This window comes from Passer domesticus, chromosome 24 (genome assembly GCF_036417665.1).
Source record: "Passer domesticus isolate bPasDom1 chromosome 24, bPasDom1.hap1, whole genome shotgun sequence".
In the NCBI taxonomy this organism is placed as follows: Eukaryota; Metazoa; Chordata; class Aves; order Passeriformes; family Passeridae; genus Passer; species Passer domesticus.
In genome coordinates, this window is record NC_087497.1 from 5,543,865 (window position 1) to 5,565,621 (window position 21,757).

Sequence of the window (21,757 nt, forward strand, 5' to 3'; positions counted from 1 at the left end):
CACCCATGTGGAGCTCCCATACACCTTAAAAGATGCAAATTGTGTTTACATCTTCTCAGCAATTGTCCCTGGTGCTTCCCAGGTCTTGCCTTGTGGGTATCCCCTTGCATTACTGACATCCTCTCCCTGCCCACATTATCTCCTTTGGTATGTAAAAACGGGGCCACCAGGAGCTTTCCTAGCCCCTGGCTTTTGACTTCAGCCTGCTCTCACCACCCCCAAGCACTCACATCCTTCCTTCCACCTGACAAATGCAACTTTGGGGTTACTGACTAAATATTTCAACATCTTTTCCATTTGCTGCTTGCTTCCTCCTGCTTGTAACTCACCTTTGCAGCCCTCTACCCAAGGCAGCTTCTCAAATACATTCTTTTTCGGGTTTTTTTCAAACTTTTTCCCCCCCCCCCCCCCCTAAATACACTCACACCACATGCTGCCACCCCTGCACTGATTGTCTTGTCTGTGGTCACCCACAAGACCAACCATCTCTTCAGGGAGGAGAAAACAAGGTGAAGATTCACTTTTCCATGACTCCTACAGGAAGCATGACAACTACTAAAAAACTTCCAAGAAACGTTTGCCAACTGTTTATGCAGCCATGTAAAAAATAAAAAAAACAAGAGAGAGAGAGAGAGAGAGAGAGAAAAAAAAGAAAACACCCAAAACAGAAACCCCAAACATCTTTCCAGGATGTGACCAAGTCGTCACCTTGACTGCTCAGCGTAGGAGGACGCGATGTGCCTCAAGCTGCCACCCTTCCACCAGGCCCTGGCACAGAGAGGGTGCTAAAAACAAACACCAAGAGCATCTAGATTGCAGCCTTATGGATAAAATTCTATCACCAGGAGGAATGTAAATGCCAATTAATCCCTAATGAAGGAACTATTTCACACACACACTCCTGACTCATAGCAAGGCTAATTCGTGCTCCCTGGGGTTGCCCTGTACATCTCAGATGCTGCCACGTGTTGTTTCTTCCTTCAAAATATCCCATTAATTCAGAATATCCCGCACATCTCTGTCACTGACGGGGCTTTAACTGCTCTGGACCTGGTGTTGTTGCTCTGGCTCAAAGAGTCAGCCATCAGGAAGCTTCCTTGAACCTGCTGCCCCAAAACCCTTTTAGGGAGTTTATGTGCCTCAAGAAAAGAGCCAAGCTGGAACGCAGGGATTGATGCAAGGGCTGGTGTGGGGTGCTGGGAGGAGCAGAGGCTGCACAGCCCCTCTGCACTCCTGTGTCACAGAGATGGGCAGGGGAAATAGGGAAATACCAAACCCTGACTGCAAAAGGCTGGAAATTCTTCTCTGGGCTGATACATGGGAAATCCTTTCAATAGGAAACCACAGGAGTAGATTACTGTGATTACACTTCAAAAGCAAAGGCCCTGCCACAGAGAGACATAATTGAGAGAAAGTGTTGCTCCTTGATCACTGAAGTCCAGACCCCCTGCTTACACCTCCCTGCATTCATAGAAATTGCTTCTATTCTCCCTCAATCCTACTATCTCTGCTGTTGTGTAACACCAGTAAGTACCAAAACTCGACAAAACATTGTCCTGCCACCAGTCAAACTCCCAAAAACAAAGCTGTGTGGTTTGGGGAGTAAAGAGAGCAACCGGAAGCCCATGCTCCAGAGAAACTGCGGAGCTTTTGGGGTAATTTAAGATATTTCTAGACTAAGAGTTTGTAACAGCAAGCCCAGAGTGAGCTTAAAATTGCCGAGTTCAAAAGCTCTTCAAATCACTCTGTGTGATGTGAAGGGTGTCAGGCCCCTATAATGAGGCAGCGCGGTGAAACCAGCTCTTCTTCCACACAACACCAGGGCTTTCCCTAAGAAACAAAAAAGCTTGAAGCAGACAAGAGGATTCCATGAACAATTCTTTTCAGATTTTGTCCGGTGGAAGAGAAATTTGGCCTCTTGAATGAATAGCTTGGTTAAATTGGAGAGGACATGCTATTGGTCCTGTCAGGAAAATGAGTAAAGGGAAGAGGCAAATCCCACTTCGGAAGCAAGAGCCAAACTCTCCTCAGCTGTACAGAAAAATGGAATTCTGACCTTCCCCGTTACCTTATTACATATTTGTGTTTTATTGGGCCAGAGGAAGAAATAGAAGGAGAGTGATTTACTGAACTCTCCAGTTTCAAATCAGCGTCATTCAATCATTGGCAAACATGGGTGTTGGCCACAACTGGCTTCTTCAGCTGCCCCCCCTGACCCCCTCAAAAAAAGAAGAAGGTTGACAAAATAAGAAAAAAGCCCTCAGCTCCCACCTTGGCTTTGAAATCTTTTCCTGATCAGCTTTGTTGTCCGTTATTTGTGATAAAAAAAATAATAAAAAGCATTCCTGGCTGTTTAACCGAGAGAAGCCCTAATTGATTCCCACAGTCATTAACCTGCATTTTACCTCGGAGAGTGGTAGTTAAGGAAGTCGGCACTGCTATTTATAACTCATCTCAAATTGAGGGCAGACTGCCTAAAATCTAACACATCCCAGCTGTACTCCTGTTTGAACTGGGGCCAAGGGAATTTTTTAAAGCAATCTTGGCACTGAATGAATGACACCACCAGTATGAGCGCGTGTGGTTGTGTTGTGGTGACGTAGCGCTGGAGGTGGAGGGGACGGGGGGGCCTCTCTCCGTAATCCCTCTCCCAAGCCCAGCTCAGCCCCGAGCCGGAGCCGCCCACCCAGAACCAAACACAGGAAACGTCTTTTCCTGTGGAACGCCTTCAAGTGAGAAGCACATGGCTGATCTGCATAAAAGCAAAGCCACGCCACTCCTGCCAGCAAGGTTGAGCTCGGAATCCCCGGCCCTGCGAGGGCTTGGACCCGCGCCGGGAATCCCAGCAAGGGCCCAGAACAGATGGGGAGGACCCCGGCAGCAACCAGGCGTTGTCTGGCTGCTGAGCACTGGTACAAAGAGGAGCCTGCAGGACCCAGAGCGAGGTGCCAGCTGCTCCCTGGCCACCCCAGCTTGGCCGGAGATCGGCGCAGTGGAAGCGGCCGGGCTGAGACGATGCTGAGCAGCACCAGGGATGGCAACACACACCGCAGGCTCAGGGACAAACTGCTCACCTCCCCAGGGGATCTCTGGAGTGAAGCAAGTGGGTGTTGTAGAAGAGGGGTGAGGGATTTGACCTCCCACCTTTAAACCCTCCCCTTGTCCACGTTCCAAGGGCGCTGCTGCAGCACCAAGGCCCGAGCAAGACAAACCCCACGTCCCGTGTGATGGGACCAGCTCACAAAGCACAGGGCTCATGAACAACGTGGAACACAGGGAGGCATTGCCCAGAGCTGGCACCAAGCCCCTGGGCATCCACCAAAACCAGGCAGGCTGTGGTGATTCCACAGCTGAGAGCAGCAGCTCCTCTCCCACGACATCACCAGAACAGGACTCATGGGGACAGCGACACAGCAGCACCCAAGGGGCATACAGGAGCCTCCAGCAAACCCCAGTTTGAGCTGGTCACTCGTGTTTGCACATCAGACAGGCTCACACCCATCTGTGCCTTCCAAAATCCCCCCCAAAGGCGACTCCAACTCCTCCGCCACCGGAGGAACGATCACAAACCAACAACCGTCCTCGTTCAGGAGCAAACACGGCTCACCTTCCAGTGGGGAACTCTTTCATCTGCTCTATTTAAGGTGCAACTGGCTGTGCTGAGGTCAACACCCCGGCCTGAACTCGCTGCCTTTTATAGCCCGGGTCATGCTCCAATGCCTCTCTTCCCATGGAGGTCTGCTTTTAAAGGGGGACAGAAGAGGCTCAGGGAAGCTGAGGTTAAAATAAAGATCCTCCAGCAGGACGGGAAGATGCCCCCAAAAGAAAACACCTAGAAAACCCATGTACCCACCACCTCACTGGGACAGTCTCAACAACGAGCCTGTTTCTCCGAGAATATCATCACAGAAATGCACAGTTCCTTTTTTACTTTTCCCCTCCCTTTTTAAACTTGAGAAATCCACCAACTTCCTTCAGTCCCTCAGCACACACAGGGCAGACACCAAGCCCATGCTGGCCCTGCTCAGCTCCCACCAGGGACTCTCCTTGCCTTCCCCAGGGCAGCCCCATCCCTCTGGGAACCCCACTCCCTTCAGGAAGCAGTTGGGATGCTCAGACTCACACCCATAAGCCTGGAGTGCCAAAACCTGACTTCTGGAATACAGTCCAGGGTTACAAATGCTCATCCCTTGGAGACGTGCAGGACAAATCCATTTTTACATTAAGCTACAGAAAAATAAAACTCCTCCCTCGCCCCCACAAATCCCAGAATCTGACTTGGATTCGGACACATAACCAGGAGGTGATGGATCATCATCTCACTATCAATGGCCAATGCAGATGAGAGTTTGGCTGTCAAAACAAATGACCTCTGCTCCACAGTTTCAGTTCTGCAACCAGAAAGAGCCTGGTTTTTCTTCTGACTTTTCCCAGTAGGTCAGAGTTTGACCCCAGACACTTTCTATTCCTCTAAACCTCTGCTAACACCCCGACCTCAGAACAAGCTCACGACACCAAGGAGAACAGGAGAACAGGACTCCTGCTGCATTACTTCAGCCACCTGCTTCTATCTGGAGCTCCTACAAACCTAAAATCTGCCCTGCTCAATGTTTAACCCCTCCTTGATCATTTATTACACCACTTTCTTTGGGGAGATCTGCTGTAAATCCAGATCCTGAGCTGTACCAGTGGAAGGAGGATGAGTGAGTTTCTCCCAGCAGCCATCCTGTGACCTGCATCTCCCTGCTAAACACAATCCAGTAATTACCCATTAACGTTTCCCAGCAAGAGCCCAGTCCACACATCTCAGAGGACTTTCCAAAGCACAGCTTTTACTAAGGTTCTCCTAATTGATTAAAACTGACCAGAGTTTTGATTACAAGATGTATCATTATGGAACATCTCATTCCTGAAAGAAGTCAATCAGCAGAAGGTGATGTGGTGGGGAAGTGAAATGAGAGTCGCCCCTCAAAGCCTCACTGGAAACAACCTGACAGCAGCACAGTGTTCATGCCCAAGAAACAGCAGAGTTGTGTTATATTTTAATTTATTAAAAACTGGAGGGTGGGAAGGTGCCAGGTCTGCCACAAGCACCACGATGGTGCCTCATGGACACCTCTCCTGCCTGCAGGCTCAGAGCACATCCCCATGGGAACAGCACAAGGGATCCCCCACCACCTGGAAATCAGCAACAGCCAGAGGACTCATTCCCTGTCCCTCCACCTCAACTACTTACACCACGGCAGGTCATTCTGACAACACCATTTACTGATTTAAAGGCAGTCAAAATTAACAAAAGATTAGGATTACTGTGCAATAGCTGATGACCAGTGAAAATTTCAGGCATTTCCCAGGCAGTCGGGGTCAGATGATGAAGTTTGTTATTCAGACTGCGTGATCCCCATACAATTTATAATTTCAACTTACACTTAAAATACAATTTTCCTTCTATCCAGAGAACTAAGTAACAAGCTATCTATCCCTGACTATCAGGCTTCAATTCACTTTACAAGCACATTATTCAACCAGCTCGCCCCAGGATTCCCCAAGTGCCGCTGCTGGCTCCACCCAAAAATCCAAGCAACACCAAGATGTAAAGGAAACTGCGCCTGAGCTCCATGGGAGATGATCCCAAGGAACATGTGATCCTTGTAATGAGGTGCTGCTCCTTTTAAGATGGAAAGAAACTTCCTTCCTGAATATTAAACCAGGCTTTAAGTTCAGCCAGCCTCCTACTCCTGCTCTAATGAACTGGAGGCAAGTCAACAAAAAGACGCTCGAATGTCTCGCTCCAGCTCCAGCCCGGCTGGAAGGAGCTCCTGTTGTACCACAGCGATGGGACCGGGCCAAGAGCAAGCCATAAAACAAGCAGGAGGAGGAAGGGCTGGGGTGGAAGAGCAGAATTACACTCGGTGTCACCACTGCTTAAGTGATCTCACTCCAAGGAGCACGAGAGCAGCTGTTCCCCATCACCAGCGAGGGAGTCCCGAAATATTCGCTCCAAACAGTGCTGGAAACCTGCAAGGCTCCAGATGCCCCCTAAATACATTCAGACACTGCAACCTGTGGCAGACTTCAGTCATCCAGCTGATTCCCTGTAACCCCTGCTTCCTCTAAAACAAGCCCTGCTGATCTCAGGGACAGATGTCTTTTGCTACTGGACACGAGGGACGTTTCCCAAACCAGGAGGTCTGAAGGAACAGCCAATGCAAGGGCTCACTGGAGTTTGCTTTCTAGAATAAAGGTAGTTTTATCAATTCATTAAAAGCCTTTTCTGCACAGAAATCTGAGGGTGCTGGTGCACATTCTGGAGTTGATAAGACACCTCCAGCACAGCCTCCTGGGATCCCTTTCTAAGAACACTTTCCTGATAAATCTTCATCTGTAAAATGCAGCAGCACAGGTTTCTACCCACTTGTGTGTCTGAAAGCTCCATCTGTATTTGAATATCTCATCACTTTGCAAATTCATCTCATTTTACACCAGAATAAACAGTGGCTGAACAGACTGAACTGGACAGGCAGACTCCCATGACCCCTTCCCACGCCGGGATGGGCATTCCTGGGGAGCCTCTGGGATCAGCTCAGGGCTCTGAACAACCCCAGGTCCCCAGAGCCCCACCTCTCCTACCACAGGAGGGAGGGAGGACACAGCCACCCTGATCCCTGGAGAGCTGCAGCTCTTGGAGGTGCCTCATCCCAGAGCTCCATCTTACCCACAGGAGCTGCGTGCTGGGGCATGCAGCTGCTCCAAGCCACGGCTCAGCCTCTCCCCTGCTCCTGCAGAATGGCTGAACTCAGTCAAAAGTGCATTAAAAATCACCCAAGAAGTCTGAGGCTGGGGATGAATCTGTGGAAGACAGGCAACCCCAGTCTGTGCCAACACAGCCCTCCGTGCTCCACCACGCTCCCACAGCTCCACAGTGGACATCACCCCAGCCTTGGGATGGGGTAACACGGGCCAGGCAGCTCTCACAGCCCCAAGGCACAGCCCCAGCCCAGCCAGGAGGTTGGAATAATCATCACTGATTACCCCAGAGTCCCTCAAACACACCTGGGGTACAGGAGCTGTCACCACACTCTGTGCCACCAACCCCGCTCTCCCCTCCTTAGGAAGTAACTCAGTAAACCCCAAACCCCCTCCTGATCCCGCTGTGTTTTATATCCAACCCGAAACAAGGTAGCAAAGCTTTGTTTTGTTAATAGAAAACAGAAAAGTTACATATTTCCCTTGTCGTTACAGCAGCTGACAAATTTGGGCGCTATTTTTGTGGCTTTTAGTGAGCCTTCTCTTATTTTAGCCTTAAAATTCAACCTTCAAGCCTCCACTTCAGCTCCACGGAACCAAAAATATTTAAAATTGCAGTAATGACAAGTTACCATCTGCATTTACTGAGGATGGGCTCTGTAACTTTACAGCAAAGCCACAACCAATCTCCAGTATTTACACCCAAAGGAGCTATTTGCATCCAGCAAAGCAGGGCTGCTGGGGGAGATGGAAAGTCTACGTGGGCAAGAAACTTGGAGCTGCAGCCAAGGCAGCTCCAGACAGCAGGGAAGACACTCCTGGAGCCTTCACCAAGCCAGGGCTGCTGTGATTCAGGTTCACTACAGACACATCCTGAGTGACACAAGGTGTTCCTTACTTAAAAATACTAATTTTTTTTTTTTTTTTAAATCCCAACAGGCCTTGCTTACAGTAATTTTTGAAGCCTGGTTCTGTTGCCCCATGCTCGCTTCTGTCCTTGGGCTTTTATTTCATTTCCATGCAGAAATAATCCAGATTTCTTTCCAGGCAGAATGAACAACGTGGGGAGTTGCTTAGCGAGTTAAGAGGAGCGTGTGCTGGCAGCTGGGGAGAGGATACAAGAATTCCCAACTGTGCCAATGCCATGGGGGCAGGAGGAACAGCCAACGCTGCAGAGTCTCCACTGGTTCCAGGAACAGGTATAACAAGAAACTGTAACACAGCTCATATGAGGAAAGGAAGATGAGCCATGACTGTACCTTGACAGCAGTGACACCTCTGAACAGTTTATTGCCATTTACAGAGCGATCAGACACAAAGCTCTCCTCAATTCCTGCCCCTGTTCCCTGGGAGCAGCACCCTGCACTTCCAGCACGCTCACAGTCCTCACTGCAGACAGAAAATCCCTGCTCAGGGGCTCAGCAGCACGTGGCACCTGCCCCTGCTGGGTCCCCAGCATTGCTCCAGGGTCCCCAACATTGCCCCAGGGTCCCCAACACTGCCCCAGCTGAGTTATTCACCCGAGCAGGGGCTGCAGATTTAGCACCTCGTTCCAAGGAGAGGGCAGGGAAGGGTTAAGGGCCAGCACACAGCTGAAAACCAAGGAGCACTCATTGCTCTGGGATGTTTCATACAACACTAATCACTTCATCTGATTTTAATTCCTGACACCAAATCAGCATATAGCTTTTCAAAGGAAATCTTGTCCCAGATTGCAAGGTAATCAATCACAATTAACGTGGAAAGCAGCTTTTGCAACGCCACCACGGCCTGTGAACCGAGCAGGAAGGACAGGGAAGGGGCTCAGAAACATCTTTCAAGTACAGGCAGACAGGATAATTTGGGACAGGATTGCTCTGTCCGTGTCTCCTGCACTGCAGCCAGTCAGGCTTTTTGCTTCTCCTCCAGTGCATGACCTGAGTCAGGGTGGGTTTTATGCCATCTCTCTCACTCCCCCCTGAAAGTCTCTTCCCCAGCAGAGTGCCCTGTTCCAGAGGAGCCACATTCTGCCCACAGGCTGCTGGAAACCACATTTCCATCAGGATGATTTTTCCTTAAACCAAAGAAAATTCTCAAGAGGATGGTGCCACTCTGTTCAGTGGTGACAGTAACAGGACAAGGAGCAATGGCCATAAAATAAAACACAAGTTCCACCCCAACATGAGGGAGAACTTCTTTCCACGAGGGTGGCAGAGCCCTGGAACAGCTGCCCAGGGAGGGCTGGAGCTCTGTGGGGACATCCCAAACCCACCTGGACGTGTCCCTGTGCCAGCTGCTCCAGGTGCCCCTGCCTGGGCAGGGCTGGGGCATCTCCAGAGGTCCCTCCCAAGCTGTGATCCTGTGAAAACTGTTCTGGGTGTAACCCCATGCCCAGAGAGAAATTCTGATCCAGCAGTGAGGGCATCAGCCTGGATTCTGAGCCATGGTTTAGAGCACCTCTCTGCCACCTGCAGGGTGCAGAGCCAGGGGAAGCTTCCAAAACATGGGAAACTCCTCCTTCAAGCCTCACTGATCTGCCACAATAACCTGAAAAACCCTGAGATACTTCAATACTTAAATGTCTCCTCTCAAAACACTGTCCAATTATCCACATATATATTTTTTTTTAAATTAATGTTCAACTTGTCTGCATGCAGCAGCTGCCCCAGGACCTTCCCAGGGGATCCAAAGCACTGCAATCACCACAAGTGGCCCACAGAACAGTAAGTAAATGAGTTTGGGGTTTTTTATAATAAAAAATACCCCTCCCCACCCACGCAGTCCGAGGGGCAGGGCTGCAGGACTCCCCAGAACAGAGACAACACGTGCAGCCACAGCACATAAAGGCAGTTTCTGGAACACGTGATCACACCCAGGAAACTGGCCTTGAATGGGAAGTCTTTTCCTTGATTAGCCATGCAAACCCCAAAGTCAAAGATAATTTAGAGAGAAAAGAAAATCAAGTTTTATCTAATTCCAGCACTTCCACCGTTTCAGTGGCTCTCCTGCACAGAGGTAAGAACTCTTGTTGAAAGCCTTCCACAAGGAGCAGGGCTGAGGGGAGACCACCTCTAGCCTGGCACTGGTTTAATTATTTACACAGAGTTAATGAGTACCAGACTCTCCTCCTAAACTCGCACAGGGTGCATAGTCCTACAGTCATTTGGACTTTAAATCCACCCTTGGTTATGAAGTACAAAACTGCAAACAGGCCTCCAGGAAGGATCCCACAGAGAGCAGTGAGCCCAGGACCCTGGCAGAGTTCAGGTGGCAAAGCAGGACAGTCCAACCCCTCCCAGAGAATTCCCACAGTAACCTGGAAGCAAAGGGAGACATTCTGCAACACAACCAGAGAGTTTCTCTCAAGGAAACAGGGGACAGGCACAAAGGCACAGGTTTAAGAGCAGGTTACTGTGTGTGCACCTTTGCCTCTGCTCTCCACAGCTGGAGAGACAGGACATGAGACAATTAAGGTGATTTGAGCTGGAGTGTTTTTCCTAATGTCCAACAGGCAGCAAAGCACTGAGACATGGGGGCAGCTCCTCTGTCTGTGCTCAGGTGTGGCTGGCCCTGCTCTGGAGCAGGACAGGGGGGCTTGGTGACCTCCCCAGCTCACCTCCAGACCTCTGCTGAACAAGCAAAACATCCTCACCGAACAGCGAGATCCAGGCAGCACAGCCTGCTCTCCTCACCAAAACGATCCAATGCAGCACCGAAACCCAGAGCAGAATGGCCATTTCCAGAGCAGCATCCTGCCTCCCTCCTGCCTGTGCCCTGTCCTGGCAGGGTGGGCAGGGATGGGGAGCCCTGGGCATGGATGGGGAGCCCTGGGCAGGGATGGGGAGCCCTGGGCAGCCCTGGCCATGCCAAGCTGCTGCCCCAGCAGAGCCTTTCCCAGAGCCTGGAGGTGCAGCTGGAGCTGGGGCTGGGCCCAGGTTTTCAAACATTCCTGCTGGCTGCTCACAGGCAGGGTGCCAGGACGTGCTGACATCAGAAGGGAAATGGTAATTTTCAGGGTTTCTCTTAGTCAAACCTGAATGAAATTTCACAAGTGAGTGGAGGGGAGGAAAGTACTTCTTTAACCCATTCATCCTCCCCGGGTGGGAAAATCCAGAGCCCTCCCAGCTTCAAGAACTTCTCTGTGAGAAAAGAGTCACAGAATCTCTAAGGGTGGAAAGTTGTAAGTGGAAGAAAGTCAGGGCCACCTTTGGCCTCAGCCTCCTCCCAGCCACATCCAAGATGTCCCCATCACATCCCACCAAAACAAAGCCACCTCTGGTCCCCCCTGGCTCCCCACATGGCCAAGCACCCACAAAACCAGGACAAGGAGCAGGCTCAGCTGCATCAGGGCTCCCAAAAAACACTGCCCACGTCTAACCCAGAGCTTCTTGGACCAACTTAAGCTTAATGTTAATTATCCAGGAGAGAGAAAAAGTTGCTCAAGTTAAAAAAAAAAAAAGAGAAAAAGAAAGAAAGTTAATAGCAATTGAATTTGTCCTTCAAAGAGTTTCAATTACCAGAGTTGGCTTAAGGAAATAATGACATGCTGGTTATCACATGAAATGCCAATAACTGTAATGGAGCAGCAGTTTTTTTGGAGTTATTTACACAAACTGATTTTTCATGGGAATTTCATAGGAATTAAGACATAAACACTATATCCACTCTCTCATAAAGATATTTCTTTACCCTATTAATAGAATTAACCAATCCCCCTATTTGAGCCTATACACTTTTGTCCCTTTTTTCTCCCAGAAAAAAATATAAAAAACATGATTAGAAATTAGACTCCAGCTACATTTTACTCTTAACCCCTAAAGCAAAAAGAAATACTTGCTGAGGAATTGTGAGGCAGCTTTTATTAAGTTTACCTGTCATTATGCAGCATCCTTTTCGTTTCACTCCAGAGAACTCATGCCCACGTTGTGTAAATACTCACTGAGCTGTCACTCAAGACTCAGAAGCACTCCAGAAAGACACTGTGGCTAACCTGGAAATGCTCTCCTTGATGTGGTGCAGAGCCCTCAGAAATGCCCCAGCTGCAGGAGTGACCTGCTGGCTTACAACACCGCAGCTCAGGCGCAGGGAAGAGGCAGGAGTGTGAACCCCTCCCTCAGCCATGTGCTAATACATGATTAATCCATGTCTGATTAGGACATGGGATGGTAAGACACGGACAGGAGGAGTCCTGGCAGAAGCAGCTCCTCCTGCTGCAGCCCTGGGCTCTGCTTTAAGCACAGAGCTCCATCCAAAGGGTCTCAGTGGAGGCTGGGGTCACACAGCACAGGATGGGATTCAGAGCATTCACACTCCCCTCCCCAGCCCTGGAGCCTCAGCCCTTCCCTAAGTTCCCACAGCAGCAGCTCAGCTGCTGAGGAACAGCCACTGAGGGAATCCAGACCCCACGTTCCAGCTTAACAGGGAGAAACAAAAAGCTGCCTGAAACCCAGCTCCTGCAGAACTTTAGAACCCTAAAGAAACCCAGCTCCTGCAGAACTTCAGAACCCTAAAGAAACCCAGCTCCTGCAGAACTTTGGAACCAAAGAACCCTAAAGAAACCCAGCTCCTGCAGAACTCTGGAACCAAAGAACCTTAAAGAAACCCAGCTCCTGCAGAACTTTGGAACCCTGAAGAAACCCAGCTCCTGCAGAACTTCAGAATCCTAAAGAAACCCAGCTCCTGCAGAACTCCAGAGCCAAAGAACCCTGAAGAAACCCAGCTCCTGCAGAACTTCAGAACCAAAGAACCCCAAAGAAACCCAGCTCCTGCAGAACTTCAGAACCAAAGAACCCCAAAGAAACCCAGCTCCTGCAGAACTTCACAGCCCTAAAGAAACCCAGCTCCTGCAGAACTTCAGAACCCTAAAGAACCAAAAGCAGCATCTCCAGACAGCAGAGGGGATGTTGAATTTGGGACACTGGAATTTTCCTGGACGTGACGGATGGGCACAGCGTGGTCCTCCTGAGCCCCCAAAAGGACGTGTGCTTTGTCTCCAGGTGAGGAACTCCCCTGCCTTCCCAGGGAAACCAAAAAGGCAGCAGAGCTCCTCTGGTGCCACCCGGGAGCTGGTGGGCAGGAGGGACTGGACACAGCCCAAGCAGCTCCAATATGCCAAAAAACTGCTTTTTTCTTCCCATCCCACTTGTCATTCACTTCCAGCTGGAGATTTATGGCTCTGGCTAACAGACATCCAGTGCAGTTTTCCCACTGCCCGTGCATAAATTAAAGACTGAACTTTTTGCAGCCAGCACACAACAGAAAAAAACTTTTGCAGGACCTCTTAAAAACATTTTTTCCCAGCAGGAAGGTATCCTTCCTTTCTCTCCCACCAGAACAAAAGGGGACATGCTGTTTTCCACCCCTGCTGATGGTTTAAGGACCATTCCAGAGGGAAAAAGCAAGTGGCTAAATATTGACCAGCTTATCTTTTCCAACCCCCCAACCACATTTGCTGCCTTCAGTTTCTGTTTTGCTGCTGCTGCTCCTTGAGAATTTCCAGCATTCCTGGCAGGAACTGGGCAGTGGCATTGCTGATGAGCTTCTCCCCAGAACAATCCATCACACAGGAGTTGCAATTCAAAGAAGAAATCAGACTCACTAACCAGAGAATTTTAAATACACAGAGTAAGAACTGGAAAGGGCATTTTCTCCTCTAATATTTTAATTACCCAGAGCACAGATGCAGAGGGTAAAAGCTGGATTTCCAATTGGTGGCGTCCCTTTGAAAAGAGTAAGGGAGAAAAGTGGTGGAAAAGTCGTGTATGAGGTAACAGATAAAACCAACAGCTGCACTATTAAGCCTAATTTTAGACATTATTTTCTCTCTGAAGGAAAGCTGCTGGGATTTTTAGCACAGCCCTCATGGAACGTGTGATACGTCTGTAACACCAGAACCACTGACCAGAGTTCTCAAATGAGACAACAGAAAAATCCCAAAGCATTATGAATGCACCAAGCTTATGAGAACAGTCAGGCACAGCTTTGTAACAGAACATTTGACTGTCCTGCCTCCCCCCAGCCCAGTTTCTAATATTATTTCAGATCAGGGAAGACATTCTGCCTGCTTGTCGAGGGGAAAACAGGAAGTTTTCCTGATTCCAGAAACAGGAAACAGAAGTTATATAGCAGGTAAAAGGAATAAAACTGGGCAGTTCCAGGAAACCACTAAGTATTCTAGCCCCCCCCAAAAAAGGCCTAAAAGTCAAACACAAAACCTTCCAGAAAACAAATTTCTATCTTGCAACCAACAACTTCCTTACAAGAGAGACACCATAGGGGAAACCCTCCCCTAGACCAGATAATAAATAAGGATTCACAGTGCAGCTCAATTAAACTTCATAAAAAGCAGTAGGCAAGCCTTGCTAACCCCATTTCACCACAACACTCAAGTGGTTTGTCCTGGGTTTCCCTGTAAACTGGTGGTGATAAGGGCAGGGAAAAATAAAAGCTCCAGCTGAGAGTGAGGATTGAGTTTTACTGTCCTGTATCCCACACACATCCTGCCTGAAAATACTGGACACCTCCAAGCTGGGCATCAGGGAGATGGTACTGCAGAAAATGAGAGATTTTAAGAGAATCACACAACTCCTGGTTGAATTCAGGCTGTTTAAAAAAGATAAAGCAGCAAAACCTCCAGTGTCCACACCAGGATTAACAAGATTTTATCCAAAAAAAAAAAAAAAAAAATCAAAGCAGCACAATTTTCCTGCTTTTTCCAAAACAGCCAAGCCCTAAAATCGCTCGTTCAGAGAAAGGAGATGCACCACTCTCCTTTTTGTTGGAAAGCTCCAGTGCACAACACACAACTCGAGGGCTCCTGACATCACAATGCAAAGCAAGGAAAAACCACGAGCCAAGAGGAGCCAGGTCCCAATTTCCCATTCCAAGACATCGCAGCTCACTGGCAGCACAGTGCCTTTTGGTGCCAATTTAGTTTAAAAACCATATTTCCAACAACGTTTTTCATGCCTCACTCGCTACTAAACTCGGAATCAAAGTCAACAAAAAATAGCTATTGTATGGCAACAGGCCCAAAAGCTTTTTTTTTAATTAACATAAGATTTTTTTAAACTGCTTTCACTGAACTTATAACAGAGGCCTTGAGACGCCGGGGCACCTATGGGGAGGTTATCCAAGATGTCAATGTTTAATGTGATCCAAAGAGTTCTCCCATTACAGGAGACACTTCGTAGTGGCCAAAGCCTGAGAAATGCCCATCTATTAAAGGCAGGGAAGTCCTTTCTCTCTCAGCAGTTTCCTTTAAATCCCAAGACCCTGGGAAAACTGGCTCATTACTAAGAGCTGCTACATGCTCTGAGGGGAAGCAGTGGAAACAAATCCATGGGAGAGCTGGAAAAATTGAAAAGCAGGACCCATGGCCTGGCTCTCTACAAGCCATTCCCACAGCAAAGCCCGGATTTCTCATCCCACACACCACAAATCAGCCATGCTGATCTCCTGATCCTGCTCAGTGCTGGAAAGATCAGCTGGAAAAACCCCAAAAAACACGGAGCATCCTGGTGTTGCCTGGCTGTGGGTGAAGTATCCGTCAAGGTTACACACAGGAGGCACCCCTGTGTAACCCTGGTGTGACCACACACCCAAACAACTTCCACAGAAAATTACTTTTCTCCACCAGCAAAGTGACAAAACCCTGCTGATGGCATCACTGGCATTCCTAAAGAGTACCTGGAGAGGATTTAGGGCACTAACCACCCTGCCTCTCACCCCAAACTGCCTGTGCCCAGCACTCCCAGCTGTGCTCTCCCCACATCCTCCTGCCCTGCAGATGCTCCCTGGGAGGTTCTGGCAGGTGAGCTGCCCTCTCTGCCCTGCTCTCCTAGAATTTCTCAGGAGCTGGGTGGGAAGCACCCACTCTGCTCACTGCTGTGCAAGACAAAGAAAGACACAAAGCTCTAAATTCTCCTAATCCAGGGAATTTAGGAGTACACAGCACAGGAGGCTGCAGTTCAGGGCTGGAGTATTATTATTATTATTAACCAACCTTTTGTGGGCAGCACAGATGACACGTGGAAGCTTTTTTCTTTAGACACCTCTGCTCTTTTCTTTTTCCAGCAGAAAAAGAGGAATTGTCAGTTTAAATCCAACAATCCTGGGAACAAAAAGGACTGGGAGAGGAAAGTAGTTTGGTTTTTGAGGTGAGGGAGTTGCTGATTTACCTTCTACATCTACTACTTGTCCTTCCTCAAGCCCAACTAATTGTCAGAACAACTATTCATTAATAATTCCAGTTTATGGGACTACTTGCTCAGGTATTCCTAATTCACTGTGTCAGCAGCTTGTGGAATGAAGTGAAATTCATTTACCAAGACAAAAAAAAAGCCTCTTTTGCAAATTTGTACCAGAACACTAACAGAAGTAAACTGCAGAGAAACACCTGAGAAGTTCAACCTGACTCCATATTTTCGTACACATTTTATATAAATTGGGATTTTTCAGGATTTACAAAGTGAGCACTTCGTACTTGCATCCATGGAACACAGGGCCATATTCCCTTTCCCTGAAAGCTTCCCTGAGGATGCTCCAACACTCACTGCCAGCCACCCTGACAGCCCTGGGAGAGCAGATCTGCTCTCTGGGACAGCACAACTCCAACCTGAAAGAAAAGCCAACGCCATCACCCAAGGTGCTGCAGCAGAGGGTGCCCTGGTAATCAAGGCACAAACAACTGAGCAGTTTTCAGATCAGTGCACAAGTCCTGAGCAAGAAGGGAAGCTCTGGAGGCTGCAGGTCACCCTGCGTGGTACCAAACACCTCCAACCCCGGCCTGAAGTCAGAGCAAAGCACACAGAATGAAAAGGGAAGTTTAGTCCTGCACGAGGCCACCACAGGCCTTGGAGATGCGAGTCTGAGCACAGAAAGGAACCTGCTTTTAATTGAGGCTGTCACATAAAGATACCAGCACCTCTTTCCCCCGTATCTAAAATGTCTGATGCTGTACTGCCTTCTCCTCTGCATGCTTCCTGGCCATTCCCATTCCAGCAAAGAGGGAATTCTACACATCCAACAATAAAGATAATCCTCAGGCTTGCTTTTGCTACTTCCACTCCTCAGAAGAGTTGTGACACTGCTGAGCCTGACCACAACCAGCACCTGAAGCCTCTAGGAAGTGCCTGTATTTATGGGGGAAAGGAGACATATCAGTTCTCATTCAAAGTAAGTCCAAATGTGCCCTAAGACAGAGCTAGAGACTCCTGTCCTGTATCACAGTTCTGTTAAACGTAAATTGGTAATTCTTGGTAACCGACCAATTTCAGCATTTTGGCCACAAGTTTGGTTCTGATTGTTTGGTTGTTCGGGGGTTTTTTCCCTTCTGCAGCCTGCAACACACCCCAAAACCCCCCACATGCTCCCATCTAATAAAGAACCCAAACAGCCCCAGTTTTGAAAAGGGCCAAAACCAGGCAGGAACAAACGCATCCTCAGATCCATCAAAGAAATCATTTATACCAAGGGGAAAGTCACATAACCAAAATAAACAGCAAGCCCATTGTGCGGAGCAGCCCTGCCACCGTTCCGACAACACAGACTCTATTCCAGCCTGAATCCAGCATCACAAGGAAAATAAACCCAAGGTACAAACAACGTGCCCTGGCCTCGCGGGGCACGGGGCAGAGGGATGCGGGGCTCAAGGTCACGCCGGGGGATGCGGAGAGGGGCGCGGGGCTGCCCCGTCCCGGGGCTGGCGGAGGAGGCGAGTGTGGAAGTTTATGAGCTCATCAGGATGGTTGTACCATTACATCAGAGGCAATTATAAATGGCCAAGAGCAGGGGATGGGGAGCCAATCAGATCACAGATGGGATGTCAACCTAAGACCAACTGTCTCCTGGCTTTGACAGAAGGATTTTACCTCCATAATTCAAATCCCAAACCCAAGCCATCCGCACTCGCTGCTCCCATCGCCCAGCTCCCCGCCGGCGCTCCCGCCCCGGCCCGCGGCCCCTCCTGCCGCCCCGCGGCCCCCGCGGCCCCGCCGGCCCCTGGCGGCCCTGCCCGCCCCGCCGGACCCCGCCGCGGGCCGCGGGACCCCCCCGGGGCGGCGCCGGGGGTCGCGGGGCCGCGGGAAGGCGGCGGCGCTGCCGGGGCCACGCGCTGTCCCGGGCGCGCCCTTCGCCGCCCCGGCCCCCCGCGCCCGGCCCCGCCGGGCCCGCGCCGCCCGCCCCGACCCGCGGCCCCCCGGCAGAGCCCCCCGGGGCGGCGGGCAGCCCGGCGGCGGCGGCCCGGGAGCCCCGCACAAAGGCCGGGGAGGAGGAGGAAGGGAAGGCGGCGAGGCAGCCATTTTAGAGCGAGCGAGCAGCACAGACAATGGCAGCGCCCGGCAGCGCCGGCCCGGCGGGGGGAAGCCGCGGGAGAGCCGCCGCCGCCACCCCGAGCCCCCCGAGCCCCGCGCCCCCCGCCCGGCCCCGTGCCCGGCCCCCCCCGGCCCGTCCCGCGCGGCCCGGCCGGTACCTGCTGGCTCCTGCCGAGGCTCTGTCCCCCGCCGCCGCTGCTCCCGGGGCTCATGGGCGCGTGGTGGCTCCTCGGCGGGGCCCCGCCGGCCGCTGCCCAGCCCTGGCCGCTGCCCCCGCCGTACTGCGAGACCATGTCGGCGGCGCCCTTGGCGGCGGCCGCCCCGTCCTGCGGCCCGGCGCTATAGTCGCCCCCGGGGTACCCCTGGTAGGCGCGGGCGGAGCTGGGGGAGGTGAGGAGCTGGTTGAGGGTGGGGGTGGCCGTGGGCTGCGGGGTGGTGCCCCCTCCTCCCGCGCCGCCGGCGGCCGAGGGACCCATGACCCCGAAGCGCTGCTGCTGCTGCTGGAAGGCGGCGGCGGCGGCCGCGGGGGACTTGGCGGCCGGCGGCGCGGAGCCCCGGGGGGAGCTCAGGGCGTAGGCCTGGGGGGGAGGCGGGTAGGAGCCGGCGCTGCGCCCGGCCGCGTAGTAGGAGTTGTACTGGTGGTTGGGGAAGCCGTGCTCGGCCCCGGCGCCGTGCGAGTTCTGCGGAGGGGGCGGCCCCGCGGGGGCTCCCGCCGGCCCCGGGTAGTTCTGCTCCAGGCCCCCGCTCTGCAGCGCTGCCATGCCAGGGCTTTGTTGTCCGCCATGTTGGTGGAAGGCAGCGGCGGCGCCCCGGCCGTAGGGCTGCCCGAAGCCGTAGGCTGGCGGGGGCAAGGCGGCCGGGTGGGAAGGGGGCGGCTGCTGCTGCGGCGGCGGCTGCGGCGCCCCCACCCCGTCGCTGCCGCCGCCGCCGCCGCCACCGGGCGGCTCCGGGAGGTTATTGTTCAGGGTGGCGGCGGCGGCGGGCCTGGGGCCCGGGTTCCCGTTCGAGCTCTTCAGGTCGGACTCGGCCCCTGCGCCCCCTCCGTTGCTCTCGGCCCCGTCCTGCAGCTCCTTCCCCGACGGGCCCTCGCTCTCCGCCTGCTTCTCGCCGCGCTCCGCCGCCGCCGCCTCACCCCCCGCCTCCTCCGGGGGACAATCCCGCTGCTGCGCCTCCGCTTTCTTCAGCTCGGATGGAGCCGGGGCGCCCAGGCTGCTGGCGGCGGCGGGGGCGACCTGAGCAGCCATGATCCCCCCCCTCCCCGCCCGGCCACCCCCCCGGACCGGTCCCCCCGAGCTGCTCCCTGCCTGGCCGGCCGGCGTGAGGCCTCGCTGCTCTGCTCTCCCCGCTCAGGCGGCGGCGGGCGGCTCTTCAGGGCAGCGGGGGCTCATTCCCCCCCGGCCTGCTCGGCGAGGCGGGGAGGGCTCCGCTGGGCTGGGCTTCCCGGGGCCTGGCCCCGCTGTACCTCCTCGGTTGCAGCCGGCGGAGAAAGGGGAGGAGGAGGGAGTGGGGGGGAAGGAGGAGGAAAGGGGGGGTGGGGGGGGACCCGGGACGGGGCTCCCGGTGCGGGAGAGGCGGGAGGGAGGGAGGGGGGACACGGCGGGCGGGCGGGCGCCGTCCCCGGAGCGGGGCCGAGCGGCGGCGGGGCCGGGCTGGGCGAGCTCCGACTCTGCTCGGCCGAGCGGGCTCAGTCCGACACGAGGCTCAGCGCTGCCATTTTACCCAGCGCCGCGGCCGCCTGCCAAACCCGGAGCGGAGCGCAGCCCGGCCCGGAGCGGAGCCTCCCCCCCGTCACAAAGGAGGAGCGGGCCGGCCCCGGCCGCCGCCGGCGCGGAGCTGCCGCCCGCAAAACCCGCGGCGGATCGGCGGAGCCGGGGGCCGGGGGGCAGCGCTCCCCCGGAGCCGCCCGGGGCGATCCCCGGGGGCAGCGGGCGATGTCCCGCGGCCCGAGCGCTCCGCGGGCGTGCTGGCCGCTCGGCGGCCGCCGGCCCCGGGGTTTGTGCCCGTGGGTTACCGAGCGCCTCTTCTTTGTCCCTAGAAATTCCATTTAGAATTAAGCCCTCTGCGAACTGTTAGCGGTTGTCATTTCCTCTCCGCTTGGCCGTGTCCCTCTGGAAAAGGCGTTGGCGGCGCGCCAGGGCTGTGACTGCACGCGCGGACAATCCAAGAAAGTCCGGCTCCCCGCTCCTGCCAAGGCGAGGGCGGTGGGCACGGAACCAGGAATTCCCAGATCCAAAACCACCTGAGCGCATCTAGACACAACACGCTGGGCAGCGGGACAGGATGCGCTGGCAGTCAGAGCCCAGCGCCGTGCTGGAGCTCCCCGGCTGTCAAGAGGTGAACTGGGAATTGGGCCATGCTCTTCTGCAACCCTTTCAGACCCAGATTCCCACCTCCTCCTCGATCCCCGAGGCCTTGGCAGAGCGGGAAGAGGGAGGAGAGCAGTGTACCTGGAGCTCTGTCCTGGACATAGCCTGGCCTGTGCCAGCGGGGTCTGAACCTGCCTGTTTAACTTCAGATGGTGCAGGGCTGCAGCAGGGCACGGGAGGGACAAAAACATGAGTCATTCGGGTTATAAACACCAAGTTCTTAGAAATCAGGACTTGGATGTCTGGTGAAAATGGCAGGCATGGTGTGGGTTAGGCCTGAGTCCCATGTGCTGGTGTTCTTCGGAAATATGGAAATACTTAGAAAAGTGAAGTGGAAGTAAATACGACTTTAAGATGGGACAAAACATCAGAAAACAGTAGGTGGGGAGCCAAAAGAGACTCTGAGGTCTGAAGCTGCCATTTTAGAACGTCACCACAGAGCAGATAATGTGGCAGAAGTGACCCCTGTGCAGTGACAGCAAGCAGGGCTTGGCCCCAGCCCAGCACCCAGCAGGACACACCGCAAGGAATCCCACGGGGAGGGAGCAAACGCGAGTCCAGCACAGGAGGAGAAGCCTTGGGCAGCAGCACTGGGTCCCTGCCAGCACCGTGTGCCTGCTGGGGATCAGGTGAAGGTGTCAGTGTCTACTGACAGCAACTCAGCCCTCACGCCCATTATAAAACTTATAATATGAAATATTTATCATCTAGAGTGCAGGTGGCAGAACAAAGGGGTTATTCCAAAGCTGGAAGGTGGGAGGGGAGGTGGGATATGGTGATAAATAGCAAAATTCTAAGTGTTTTCTAGAGCAAGAAACTGCCCCTCAGGCTCCAAACAAAGCACCCTTGCCATTTCTCAGCCTGCACAGTTGACTGTGCAATATGGAGCAGATTCCATCCAGCAAATTGCCTGGTCAGCCTGTCTCCTCCGCTGTAAATAAACTATTAGGAAAAAAATGGGTAATAAATGATGATATTGGTGTTGTGATAGTACTCAAGGCCTTCTCAAGGGTTGGAGCCCCAGTACAATGCTGAAATCTCACGTGGGAGGCCCTGTGGCTTTAGTGAGATGTGTGGACCACAGGGAAGGAAAAAAGCACCAACATGTTCTTCTTCAGAAGAGTTTGGAAACTGTGGAATGTACTAGAATGAAAATTGATCTACATCCTCTTATCAGAGGAGTTATTTGATGAAATCGTGGGTTCTGGAAAGACAAAGGAGAAGAGGGGGAAAACTCCTCCAGTATCAGGCTGGACTCTCGGAAGTGAAGCCCGGTGTTCTGTCAGTGTCCACGGTGCCCCACAGGACCAAAACACCATTCCTTGGGCGTTTCATTGGCACTTTCTCTCCACA

At 52.7% G+C, this 21,757-nt stretch overlaps 1 protein-coding gene across 2 annotated transcripts in view; it reads right to left on the reverse strand.

Annotated features, from left to right (window-relative positions):
* ARID1A (AT-rich interaction domain 1A) overlaps window positions 1-19,832 on the reverse strand; it is a 54,710-nt gene extending 34,878 nt beyond the window's left edge. The window contains exon 1 of one of the 2 annotated variants that reach the window (XM_064398685.1): window positions 18,197-19,832. In XM_064398685.1, coding sequence (XP_064254755.1) covers window positions 18,197-19,282 — 1,086 coding nt within the window. In that variant the 5' untranslated portion in view covers window positions 19,283-19,832. The remainder of the gene's footprint in view (window positions 1-18,196) is intronic. The other variant, XM_064398684.1, reaches the window with a different exon arrangement.
* Window positions 19,833-21,757: the final 1,925 nt, after the last annotated feature.